This window comes from Agelaius tricolor, unplaced genomic scaffold (genome assembly GCF_023055355.1).
Source record: "Agelaius tricolor isolate 1412-34295 unplaced genomic scaffold, bAgeTri1.0.p SCAF_22, whole genome shotgun sequence".
NCBI classification, from domain to species: domain Eukaryota; kingdom Metazoa; phylum Chordata; class Aves; order Passeriformes; family Icteridae; genus Agelaius; species Agelaius tricolor.
Genome location: NW_027269282.1, coordinates 10,055,704 through 10,068,857, shown reverse-complemented (window position 1 = coordinate 10,068,857; position 13,154 = coordinate 10,055,704). Strand labels below are relative to the sequence as shown.

Below are 13,154 nucleotides of genomic sequence, written 5' to 3'. Positions count from 1 at the left end.
TTGGGGTTAATCAGATTTCTGGTTCTGTCAGGCAGGAGGCACCCCTTGGCTGAGGGTGTTACTAAAATGTCCACTGAATATTCTCATTGCTTTAAGCACCACCTGAGTGATTTTCCTGATGTCCCCAGTGGATATCCCCTCACTGGATCCAGTCCAGCTATCAAATCCATGATTAAAAAGAAGGTGAAAAAAGGGATAATGTACAGAGCAGCATTCCAGACCTCACACTAATTATGTTTCTCTCCTGATTCCCTCCAGTTTCTTCAAACTTTTACTCCCAGTTTCTAAAAGAGTTCAGCAGTTGGTGTAGACAGCTCTGCACTCTGCACTGCTGGAAATACTGATTGGCTTTGAATCTCCAGAGAGAACTACTGTGATGCTAGCTTAGAAATAAAATCATGAAATGGAACAAGCTTTACAGGACACAGGACAACAAAGCACAGGCAATTTACCCCAGTAATGCCAATTTCAAGGAACTGGTTTTGCAAATCTGCTGCAGGCACATTATAATTAATTTAAAGGGTGGTGAGGCTGAGGGCATTACCAGGATAGTATATTCTGACAGGGGAATGCAAATGAATGGAAATGGAGGTGAGAACTTACAGGCACAGAGGAGCCTATTTTCTCCATATATTCTATTTCATATGAGTTGCCATATTCCAATTCTGCAACAGAAACAAAAAAAGAGGTGTTAATACATGCCATGACACGATTTTTTCAGAAGTAAATGAGAGCTCTTCTCATTGACAAGGGCCACTCCCACTCTGCTCAATACTTTCCAATGACATATTAAAAATAGATTATACAGAGAGAAAGTAAAAGGTGTTAATATTCACTCATTTTCAACAATGAACCTGACACTTTTCAGGCAAATCAGCTTGCCAGAAAAAAATTCAGCTTTTTAATTTGCCCCAGGGAACCAGAATATTGAGAAGGTTTCAGAGTAGTTTCAGAGTACAGGCAACTTTCCCCTATCATGTTATCTTATCACAGAAAACACATTTTTTCAATAAATGGCAATGCTGATGCCAATTTCTTTTAAACATATTTTAACAGCTGTTGAGAAAAAATAATTTCTATTTTTTCATGTTTATCACACCCTTAATTCAGAACAACTACTGGGCTATCACTGAAGAAAAAGGTACCTAAAATGCTCATGAACCAGGATTGAGGCACCAGCCCAGCTTATGGGGCTGTTCTCACATTTTGCTTTCAGAGAAAGAGTCTAAGGCAGGAAGATTTACAAAGAACCCTAAGTCTAAAATGTAATAAAAATGCAAATCTTTACTGCTTCTCTGCTTCTAATCTCCCAGTTAGACTGGGGGGAATAACCAGCATTTCTCCTCAGTCTGTGGTCACCCAGTAGTTGATACAGAAGCAGACAAATCTAACACAGGAAAAGAGATTATACCATCCTGCACTCAAATGAAAGCCAACTTCCTACAATGACAACTTAATTTAAAATTAAAAGCATAATTAATTTGTGCAAATGCTGTACTTTGTTCTGTTTCCATGACTTAATTCAATAAACCACTTGCATAATTTGATTCTGACTCTAAATAAATCCTAAGGAAATGCATGCTACCATTTGCATTATGATAAAATCATGTGCTAAAATCCTTCTAGATTTGGGCAGCTTTTGAAAAAGTAGAGCTTGCATTAAGAAGATGATAACCACCATTAAAATGTTTTATGTTTAAAAACAAACAACCCTGAAGAGAATCTCTAGCCTGATTTGTTGATTTAGAAAGTTTTTGAGGGTTCAATGTGATTTTACAATGCTTGAATTTTATTTTTTTTTAGTAATAAAAAGCACTGCACAAGGACTGTAATTCCACAAGCTATGTATTTTGTCAAACAACCACTGAAGAGGAGGAGCCACAAACCCTCAGTACTGGTTGGGGATATTCACAGTAAAACCTGTAAGTGAAGAGAAAGCTGTAATAGCAGGCTCCTCACGTTGAAATTCCTAGCACCATATGTTTTTAATGGTAATAGGGAGCCAGGCAAGATGGACAACCTCCTGGTGTCAGATACCAGCAACAGCCTTTCTCATTCACCTCTCTTCCCAGTGAAAGCAAAACCCAAATTGGAAGGATGAATTCAAACCCTCTACGAGGAGCTGAACTGCAGGAGAAAGCCTGAAATCCCAGGTAACAGCAGCAAGTGTTTAGAAACTGCCTCTCTGTATCCCATTTATGCACAGACAGCCCAGTCAGGTGCATCAGGAGCGTTTATGGAGCAGCTTTATGCTCCAGAGAGCAAGCCCTGAGTGTCCAGGCAGCCTCAGGGGCAGCAGACGTTCCAGCACTGTCCTCTGCTGGCACAGCCACGGGGATCCTCCACCTGCCTGCAGCACTGCCAGCAGCTCTGCAATCCCAACCCAAACTGACTGCTGGGACAACACGCATTTAACTTCACTGCTGACAAAAAAAAACAAAACAAAACCAAAAACCAGGCAGGACACAGATGGAAATAGTCCAAGTAGAAACAAAAGGAGTAACGCGGCTGGCTAAACGCAGTTTGTTTCGTCTCACTGCTCTCAGGAGTCTCCAGCACAATTCCTCTCTCTCCTCTCCTCTCAGACATCATCTCCCCTCCAAAATCTTAGGCTCCAGTTATCTCTATGCATTCAAAATCAGAAAAGCCCAGGATATCCCACGAAGCAAGACAATTATCTTTTATAAACACGTTCAACAGACTTACTAAGTGATGTCCTCCAACTCCTCCTACAAATAGCTGCAAGATTACATCAGAATTTTCTGCTAATAATTACAGCTTATTTCAGGTCTGTGCAACAGGAAAATGGCAGCAGCTACAGGCAGTGCCTGACACAGATAAGGGCTGGATGCAATGGCTGGCTCAGGAGCTGGGCTGTATCTGTACAGAAGCAGTGTTAGGTTACAGGGTAACACACGGGTGTCTGGGAGAGGTAAAAGTATCTACACTGAGAAATGGCCCTCAAATTACTCAGAAATTTCTCAAAGCTGCAGGAGCAAGACTGACAAGGAGAAAAAATTATTATTTTTAAGAGATATGAAAAGCAGAAGCATTGTTGATGATAATGAGTGTGTAATCTGAAACCCCGACTGTACCATGCAGCACACATGAGACAAGACAATTACCATTTAATTAGGAGCTTTGCTCACTTTCCTCTACCCACTTTGAAAGCTAAAATGATTGTTTCAGAGTGTCTCTTACTATTCCTTTGTTCCATTTTCTTCCATATAGTTTCCATCTTCCCAGATTTAGGGGGGCTTATTTTATAAAAAGTGTTTTTTAAGTTATTTTTTAAAATTCAAATACAGGGAAGTCAATGTCTAAATTTATGATTTGACAATAAAGACAAATGAATTCATTCAGACTGAAATACTTATCTGTTTAGAATACTCAACAGATTTCAGAAAAGCACACAAGCATGTGAATATCAACAAAAGCACTGTGACTGTTGTTGCTTTTTGATGTCAAAGACCTTGACCTAAAAGTTTTTAATCAGGCATAAATTTAGACCCAGCCTAAAATGGCAGAAAGTAGATTTAATGGTAGATTGGGACAGGGACTGAAAGGATGGGGGGAAAAAATGAATTCTAATCAAGAAGAAAAAGTTTAAGCCAAGTTAAACTCAAACATGCTTCCCACCCACAAAGCTGAACATCTGCTTTTGGAGCAGAATTCCCTCTGGTAGCCCCAAGGAAGGCCACACACAAATTGTCTTAATTCTGTCCCTTCCAAATTTCACAGACCTGGAATGACAGCTCTCTAAACAGAAACTTCCAGCTTTAGCTCCCAGCTGCTCATAGGAAAGTATGGCAGGACAAAACTTTTATAGTTGATCTAGTAGAGAATTTTATCTGGAAATATGAATGGTAACTCTCTTACAGAGGGGATATCCTGGACACTTTTATGCATGAAAATATTTGGAGCCCAAGAAGCTGCAAGAGAGATGGCATGGTATGGGTATTACTGCAATACAGAAAATTTGAGCAGAATTTTAACATGGGACCTTTCCCCCCATGCAGGTTAAGGAACAGGCTCAGGCAGAATCAGTAGTTCAGTGACTCTGGAGCAATATCAGACCCCATTCACCTGTGAAGGCACTGACAGAACACACTGCTCACAGAGAAGAACAATTAATCACACAAAGAAAGCAAAAGACTTTTTCTGAAGGGCCCTCTCATTTCCCTTTAAGCATCTTTTCTTTCCTGAAAACTCAAGGCTGGACTGTTGGGGTCTTACATTCAGCTCCCCAGAATGGCCCAGAGAGCACCATTTTTAGGGTTCCCTAATTAGAGTCTGCATTCAGCAGAGCACAGACCCAACACCCCTGGCCAAACCAAGCCCTGTCTCTCAGCAAACCCCCTGGCTGGAGCAGTACCCTCAGTGGGAGAGCTGAACTTGGTCTCATTGACAAAGGTGGACAGGTCAGAGGGCTGAGGGTAGTCCTGCTTGTCCGTGTTCAGGTCCACAGTCATGCAGGTCCACTTCTGCCCCGTCACGGAGGACGCCAGCTTCTCCTCATCCGTGGCGTGAACCACCGTGGAGATGACAGGAGGCGTTTCTGGAGTTGGCAGTGGAGTGGGATCCTGCAGCAAACAAGAGCCACTTAATTCCATTATCTTTCACTAACACGTGGAGCAGCTCCATCTCTGAATTCCCCTGCACCACCTGAGCCATCTCTTTAATTCCATAATCTCTGCTGCAGTGCTGTATGAAATACTTAATGGAAAATACTAACTCTACCAGCAGCAAGTTTTCCCAGTATAACTCAGCTCTTTGATGATAAACACTTGCATTGCAAAGCTGCTTTGATAACAGGGAAGAAAGAAGATCCAGAGCTGTTCAAATCTGTTATGCACTTGACACAAGTGGCACACATCACCCACCACTGAAGTCCCTGACTACCAAAACTGACTTTTCAGGCTTCCCTCATTGGAGCAAACCCTTGTAGGACCATGAGGTCATGAACCCTTTCCCCTTTCTTCACTTCTATGCTGTCAAGCAGCACAAATAAAAGGGCAGGATGGAGAACAGGAAGAGGAGCAGCAGCATGGAAGGAGCTGTGCCACATCAAAGCAGTCAGGCCTTTGTGGAAGAGCAGCTTTTGTCAACTTCTCTTCCAAGAAAACCACCTGCCAGCAGTTTACAACATGGAATCAAGCTATCCAAGCACATGCTCCTGGGAGATCAGCCCACTTGGTTTATTTCTATTTCCCTTCCAACCCACCAATTTGGCACATTTTAGTTTCTTACTTCCTAATCTAAAAATTCCAGGGTGGATAGTGATAGTCTTGTTTTTCAGACTGAAGATATTTACTCATATCCTTGTTCCATCTTAACACAGGGCTTTCCAAAGTACATTAGCTAATACTCTAGCTGGAATTCCCAGAGAAAATACAAGAACTACTATATATTGTGTATACACTTTATAGGACAAAAGGTTAATGCTTTATGGTAAGACCCCAATGCATATAAAGAATGTATTTTGTAAAGAATATATGCATACTTGGACTTATGCATATATTGTTTACAAAAATCTCCTTTATTATTGGAAGAACAAGTCTAAAACAAAAATATCTTCTGTTATTAAACATTCAATTCCAATTAAATTAATAAAATTTCCTTCTTTTTACCCCTTCAAGGACACAAATTACATGCATCAAAATAAGGCAGCACTTTACCTGAGAAGGAGGATCTGATAGTGGGGATCTTTTTGGTGATTTTTTCACCCTAAATGTATCACTGAAAATAAAGTTCAAAGTGTTAATATGGTAACAGCAGCAAGAATCAGGTCATTTCACACTTAGCAAGAGACAGCCACAGACAATGCAGCCTCTGTAAGCCCTTCTGCATTAAAGTCCCATCCATTAGGAAGCAGCACCACAGAGAACCATGCCATGGGTACATATTTTGTCATGCACTTGGAACAGGCCTCCATCCCTCCAAAGCTGAGAGCAGCAGGATTGCCATATTTTTCATGCTAGCTCCTGACACATTCACAGAGCAGACTGCATTTCAAATTCAGCTGCAATTCACATCCCTGCTCCACCACAGGCTCCCTCCAGGGCCTTGTGGAAATGATTCAGCTTCTGTCTGCTTCAGTTTCACATCCCAAAATTAGGTCTAACCCACACCTTCACCTGAGAATTCAAACTGTGATAAACTTAGGCTCCAATGACCCCAAAAACCAGGAAGAAAAAACCTGGTTTGCTTTAGATGAACTATATAAAACCATCTGAGGCAGATGCTGCTCCCCAGATGCAAGAATGAGCTGGGTCATTACAAATGGGCAGAACAGATCTTTTTAAAAACAAATAAAACAAGCAATATGGCAATTCTGCTTCCACTTCCCCTGACACCTCACAGTGCAGACTGGGAGCATGGACACTGTAGCCCTCCAAAATCCCACAGGTTTCAGTCAAGCAAAATGAATGAAGAATATAAATTATGTCATGACAGTATATAATTATTACTGTTGCCTTTATTCACAATTGGCTAAAAATATTTTCTAACCAGGAATAAACGAATTATCTGTCTGTTCTCTTGATGCACATTGCCAGAGTTATTGCCTTCAAAACCATTGATGTTACTAGCTACAAAAGGGAGAAAAATACTCTAGCAAACTCACTGATAAAGACTTTATGTTTGAACAGAGATGCAGAGATGCAGCAGCAAAAATTACTGAGCCCACCAGCTCATCCCTGATCAACGAAGGCAAGGCTGACACCAGAAATTCTAATGGTGGGTTTCTAATTCTAATTAATGGTGGGCAGAGGGTAAATCAATACCACATCTAGAGGGGAAAATAAATTGGGCAGCTGAATATTGGTGTGTTCAATGCCATTAATTATCCAGTTATGATGGAAGAATTAATTAGATAACTTTTTCCTTCAAGAAAGACCAGCATTTTATGCAGTATTTACAAAGAATTGATTGTACAATGTTGTTCAGGGGTAGAAATAAAACTTCCATATTTTAGCTCAAGGATACAAAATTTCTATAGGTTTTAAAGGAGGATCTTCTTTGATAGGCAACAGATAATGAGGCAAACTCAATCACAGTCAGGCATCTTACTTAAAATAGCTTTCATATGTGCAAGTGAAATGAAATCATTAACATAAAAGCTGCATGCTGAATAATAACTGATCATGCTGCAAAATAAATAAGTAAAATTAAAAAGCCCATAAATCAAAGAGGAAATTTGAATTGTTAGCTTAGAATTACTTACAACAGAGAACATACAGACATCACATCTTCTACCATCCTAAGACAAATAAGACAAAGAAAAGAGAGACAGACAGAAGGAACTGACAAAAAAGATTAACCTACAAATACTCTGTTAATGTTAATGTGTTAAGGCAATCTGATCATGCATATTTTCTACCTGTATAATCTTAACCCCTACTTTTTATTTTGATGCACACAAGGAGAAAATAAAAATATTCATCAAGTCCTTCAATGTTTTCTAGTTCAATGTTACACTTTTAAAACGCTTTCATCTTACAAAACACATTTTTCAAAGCTGACACCTTCAAGTTAATTCCTCTCAGCACACTAACTGTCCTTGCCTGCCCTGATGGAGGCCACCTGCTTGCTTTTCAGAACACAGTATTTGTTATTATATGAGATGCAAAACTGTTCCTGAATGGCAGCTAAGCTTAAGGAGAGGGCACAGTTATTCCAGGTTTTGTCATGTTTGCTGATGTGTTGTGACAGCACAGAAAATGCTACTTGACCATTTCAAGCCATTTACCCAGGTCAGGATAGAAAATGACATTTCTTTAAATCTCAGCTGGTTTGGCTCTCTCCAAAACCTAACCTGGTGTTCCAACAGAGCAAACTGGTTACCCCCAAAGCAGAACCAAACCTTGCCAAACATCTTGAACTAAGAGAAGTTTTCATTTGCTTATAAGCTTGGCAGCTTCTGCTCATCTCTCCTCACGTGCAATGCCCATGACAGCTGGCACCTTCCATTTCCAAACAGCCTCCAGCCATCCAAGGGCTTCCACAGCAATGCCTGCACAAGCAATATCTCTAGAAACCACTTATTTTTGCTCATCACTGTGAGCTGGCTCTGGGGAGGCATCAGCTGCTCTTTGCTCAGCATCACCTGAGCAGTGTGATTGTCTCCAAGCAGCTCAGCAACTCAGGGAGATGAGCAGGGAGCAGTTTGTGTCGAGCTCACACCTCTTGTAAAATCATTTTTCACAGGGAGGTCAATGCTTAAATTCTTGCAGTTTCATTCAAGAACAAAAATGGCATATTTTTATTGATTTAGCACATGTTAGACTGAGCACATGGCTCAGATTCAAGGTAGTACAAGCTCAGCACAGGCTTAAACTCATGCCTGGCTTCTTCACCTCTAATCTAGAACTCACTGCCTTTCCACATGAGGAACTCATTTCCAAACAGGGTTTGATTTCTGCACCCCTCAACAGGGCTAACAAAACCTCCTGCCACTGCCTACCCTGGCATCCCCTCTCAAGCCTGATGGTGATTTTCTTCTAGAAAGTACCACAGCTGCAGGCTGCAATGGGTTATTAACATTCAGTCTCATCTTTGTAAAAAAAAAAAAACAAACCCAAAAAACCCACTTGCAAAAGTAGGTTACAGGGCTGCAGTGAGCAACACACAACACAACCCAGGGAAAGCAATGGCAAGCACGGGCTGGCAATTCCTGCAGCCTTTCTGACCCAAGAACCTGAGAGCCCTGAGCTGGGGGAGCTTCACCTCCCCACCCTGATAAACACCAGCACTGAACTTTGTCATTCCAAGACAGAATTTTCCTGTGATGGATTTTCTCAAGGACAAACATGGCTTTGTAAACTCTCTGTAAACTCATTTTCCCCCTAAATTAATAACTTTGGAATTCTTTCCAGTATTCAAAGCAGATGGAGAACCCAAGAGGCCACTTTGGGGGTCTGTCAACTCCAGCTACTGGAAGACACAAGGAGACTCTGGCTGGCTGCAAAAACTTAAAGATCTGGTGACATTAAAATTCTCCTCTGCACATCCCCAGTAAGATTCAAATTGTTCCTCTCTTGCTGTCAGACTTTTAAATCTTCTTGGTTTGGACCAAATCAGTTTGGACTGCAGGCTTGGAAAAATGTTATTTACCACAAAGTTTCAGGTGAACCTCAAAAAGTAGCAACACCAGGAAATAAAAAGGCTTCTCCCCCAAAGAAAACAACTCAACTACACAACTAAACTATCAGTAAGTCAGAAATGCCCCTAGAAAGAAAATAAAATAAAGGCACAAGCTTTCTCAAATCTGACAAGGGACTTGAATTAGAAGCTTAGAAGGCAGGAGGCTATTCAGAAAAATCTGAATAATCTCCATTTCACCCTGTACAGGAGATCAGCTTTTGTACTGCTTTACATTAACCATGTTATCTTCTTATCTTAAATTGGCATTTTAAAAATTTGCTCCCATTTTTGTTAGTCAGCTGAAACATTTAAACCATAAAGGAACATGAACTGAGATACTTTCTTACAGATATACACAGGAGATAAATTTCAGATATATGGGACACTTAAATTTAGGGATCAACAACTCAAAATAACCATATCTGAGCAGATAAAGCAACATGCAAATCAGCAACCAGCTAGAGAGGTTTTTAACCAAATATCTAATAGCAAATTTATCCTGGAATTTGTCACCCATGTCTAAAAGCTGGATAATTCCCTACCATATAGTAGTTTTGGATATTTTAAACTTTCTGCACAGTTTTAAGCTCTTTCATAAAAAGGAATTTTTTCTTAATTGTGTATATATATAAATATATATAAAAATGTATTTCCATACTGCACTCTTCTGTTCTAGGTTATTTTCTTTTAAAAACCATAAGTCACTGGATGAAACCATCTTCCTGCTGTTTGCAATATGAGATTTGTCACTGCCTTTCACTGTCACTATTTCACATCCCACACTCAAAACCAATGATTCATAAAATAGTTGTGCTGGTGGAATTACTTTGGTCATCTTAAACAGCATCAACTTCACAGAATGAGGCCACAGAAAATTGGGTACATAAGCAATAAAATTGGGTACGTAACCGATAAAATTTGGTACATAACTGATAAAATTGGGTATGTAACCGATAAAATTGGGTACATAACTGATAAAATTGGGTATGTAACCGATAAAATTGGGTATGTAACTGATAAAATTTAACCAGGTTCAGAACTACGCTGAGCCCAAAGACTTGAAAAATGCAGTTGCCTAACGTGGCTTGGTAGTTCTGGAAATATCCAATTATTGAGGAAACAGGTTGAGAGCAGGAACAGCTCAGCATGACTCCAATTATGGCCACCAACACCCAAAGTCACCTTCCTCTCCCTGCTGAGCTATAAATCCTGTGTAACTGTGCTAAGGGATGTGCTGCTTCTATTCTAGAAACGTCTCTGCCCTTTAACTTACGTTTTTAGTGGCGTCTTCTTCTTCTTGGCAGGTTTGTTGAGGCTGTCTCCTTCCATCCCGTTTGTTTCGTTGGCACTGGCTGGTATCTCAAAGGAAGCTGGAGATTTGGAAGGCGAGCTGGCAATCTTAGAAGAAGACTTGAAAGGGTCAATGGAGTCCTCACACATGTCCGGCTCGAAGCTGTACGTTTGTTGAGGCAGTTTGGGCGATTCCTGCATTTTTGTACTGGATGAGAAGGGGTTAAAATTGGGATCATCCCACTTGTCGATATCAAAAGTGTAAGAGCCTTTAGTGATGGGGATTTCGTTTGGATCAGTGGGCGACTTGGTCGGGGTGGTCGGAGCATTGTCAAGCTTCTCCACCGGCTTTTTAGTCTTTGGCCTCCGGAGCGGCATTTTAGCACCAGGCTTTTTCCCTGCTTTTTTGGGAGGAGGAGCGCTCTCCTGCTGCTCTTCGCTCCCCCCTTTCTCCTCAGAATAATCAAACTCCAGCCTCACCGCTTTGATGGGAGGGTCCTCCTGTCCCCCAGTGTCTGGTGGAGTCACCTCCACGGCCTCGGGGGCCGTGGTTAGAGGCAGCGTTTTCCTGCTGCCAGGGGGGGAGTTCTGCACCTTGCTGCCCCCGGAGCTAAATGCACTAATCCCTTCCAAACGGTCCGGATCCGAAGGCTCAGATCCCTCAGGCACAGATGGGGCCTCCTCTTTCTCAGCAGAGATTTTGGAAGGTTCAGTACATTCAGGCTTTGCTGAGTCAGCCTTCACCTCAGGTGCTTTGTCCTCACAAGCTGCTTGGCCAAGCTCAGGCGGTTCTTGTGGGGTTTCCTTCACCAGTGGAGCATCCAGAGGTTTTTTGGCTGACTGCTTCTTTTTTAAGGAAGCTGGTCTGGGTTTTTTTGTTCTCTTGAGGGTACTGGAAGCGCTGCTGGAACCAGTACTGTAGGCATCTGCTGAGGGTGCTAATGTCTCACTGTTGCCAAGGTAAGATGCTCCATCAAAATCACTGGCCTGCAGGCTGAGAGACCGGGACAACGTGGATTTGGACACTGGGACCGAATCCGTGGATTTTCTCCGGACATTTGCTTTGGGGTCACGATTCTTGGGCTCTGCAGAGCTCGGTCCTAAGGCATGGAGAGAATCAACCAGCTCAATGTTATCAAAATCCAAGTTGTAGGTTCCACTGCTGGCTATGGGCTTGTCCTCGTCGAAGACAGCGGAGAAGGAATGGCAGGGGGGACGGAAGGGGCTCTCCTGAACTGGCTCGCTGTGTGACACATCGGTTACGGGGTCAGCTTCTGAACACAGCCCTGTGGGAGCAAGCAGAGAACTCAGTGCACTTCAAACACCTTTTCAGAACTGGGGCTTACGAGGTTTTATTACAATCTAATATTGCTACAAGTAAAAGGCGTTAAAATCATACAAAATTGACTAAGCAAACCAAAGTGACTTTTTCAATATCTGAACCGGATTAGGAAAAAAACAGATCTGTTCTCCCCAGAACAGGATCCAAGGCAAGTTTCACAAAAAGACAAAATATGTACTTGCAATACCTCTAAAGCACCTCTTCTAAACTACCACTTACAGAGATGGATATTACCATAATATGCTAAATATTGCCAATACCTGAAAAACTGCACATAAAGCACTTTCTTACTCCCATTTTCTACTACTATAAAGAGTTCACACAATTGTGTCAGAGCTTTTATGAAGTAAATCTCCTGTAAATTGACTGGTGCTTCAGTAACTACATGTTGACCTTAAGTTTTGTTTCCCATGTGCTATTTTTACCAATTTACCCAGAGGAAAATGGTTTCCTCTCCACAACCCATCAATGCTGCTCCTCTGTCTGCCCCAAGCAGTCAATAATTACAAGTTTATAAAAAGACATGAATAATTGAGAACTTAATATGAAATAAATTATGGTAAAGGTAAAAGAAACTAAACAAGGTCATTTAGAGAACTCCGCAAATATTTTCAGTTGAAGAATCTTCTTTTAAAAAGCTAGAAGCTCCCTACTGATTATTTAAACCAGGTTTTTCCAAGTGTAGTTCTAACTTGTTGATGAAAAGAAAATTTTGCAGAGAGATTTATGTCAAAACTCTTAATCCAAGCAGCTTTCCGCTGCAATTAAAGGTTTTCTTATTGAATAGAATCCTAAAATGATTTATAGGAGTCTCTTCACTTGGGATAAAACAACTATCGGAGAAAGTAGAAAAAGAGTGAATAACAAAAAATCAGAAAATAGAGAGGTAGAAAAGCAGGAAGTTGATGGTCCTTGCTGCCTTCCAGCTCATTAAGTTGATTATGCAAATGTTTTACAAATCCTGCATATGGTTTGCTCCTGCTGTGACTGCTCTACTCTGACCTGAATGAACCAGGGACGCCTCTGTCCCTGAGTGTCCCTGTGGGGTACCCCAGACCTGGGACAGCTCTCTCCAGCTCCCAGCTCAGGCTGGGCTGAGCCAGCTGCTCACAGCTCTCACAGAGGAGCAAAATGCCCCCGTGTTTCCTGGTGAAGCAACACAGCCTTCTTCACACTGTCATATTTTTTTAATTATGCAATTATAAAGAAAAACAGTCAAACAAAAATGAGTCTTTTGCTCAGCCCTAAACGATTTTAGAGACATTTCTGCTCATCCTTTTCATTCCAATCCTGACATGTTTTGCAGAAAAACTCTCATTTTGCTCTGCTACATTCATTAACACTGTTCATAAAAGCCATACAGACAATCAATTATTAT

The 13,154-nt window shown here is 41.2% G+C and overlaps 1 protein-coding gene across 5 annotated transcripts in view; it reads right to left on the bottom strand.

Annotated features, from left to right (window-relative positions):
• TACC2 (transforming acidic coiled-coil containing protein 2) overlaps positions 1-13,154 on the bottom strand; it is a 57,779-nt gene that overhangs the window by 21,270 nt on the left and 23,355 nt on the right. For 3 of the 5 annotated variants that reach the window (XM_071446324.1, XM_071446325.1, XM_071446326.1), the window contains exons 3-7: positions 10,418-11,720; positions 7,226-7,261; positions 5,679-5,739; positions 4,376-4,583; positions 604-665 (exon numbers count right to left, since the gene is read on the bottom strand). In XM_071446324.1, coding sequence (XP_071302425.1) covers positions 604-665; positions 4,376-4,583; positions 5,679-5,739; positions 7,226-7,261; positions 10,418-11,720 — 1,670 coding nt within the window. The remainder of the gene's footprint in view (positions 1-603; positions 666-4,375; positions 4,584-5,678; positions 5,740-7,225; positions 7,262-10,417; positions 11,721-13,154) is intronic. The other 2 variants (XM_071446328.1, XM_071446327.1) reach the window with 2 other exon arrangements.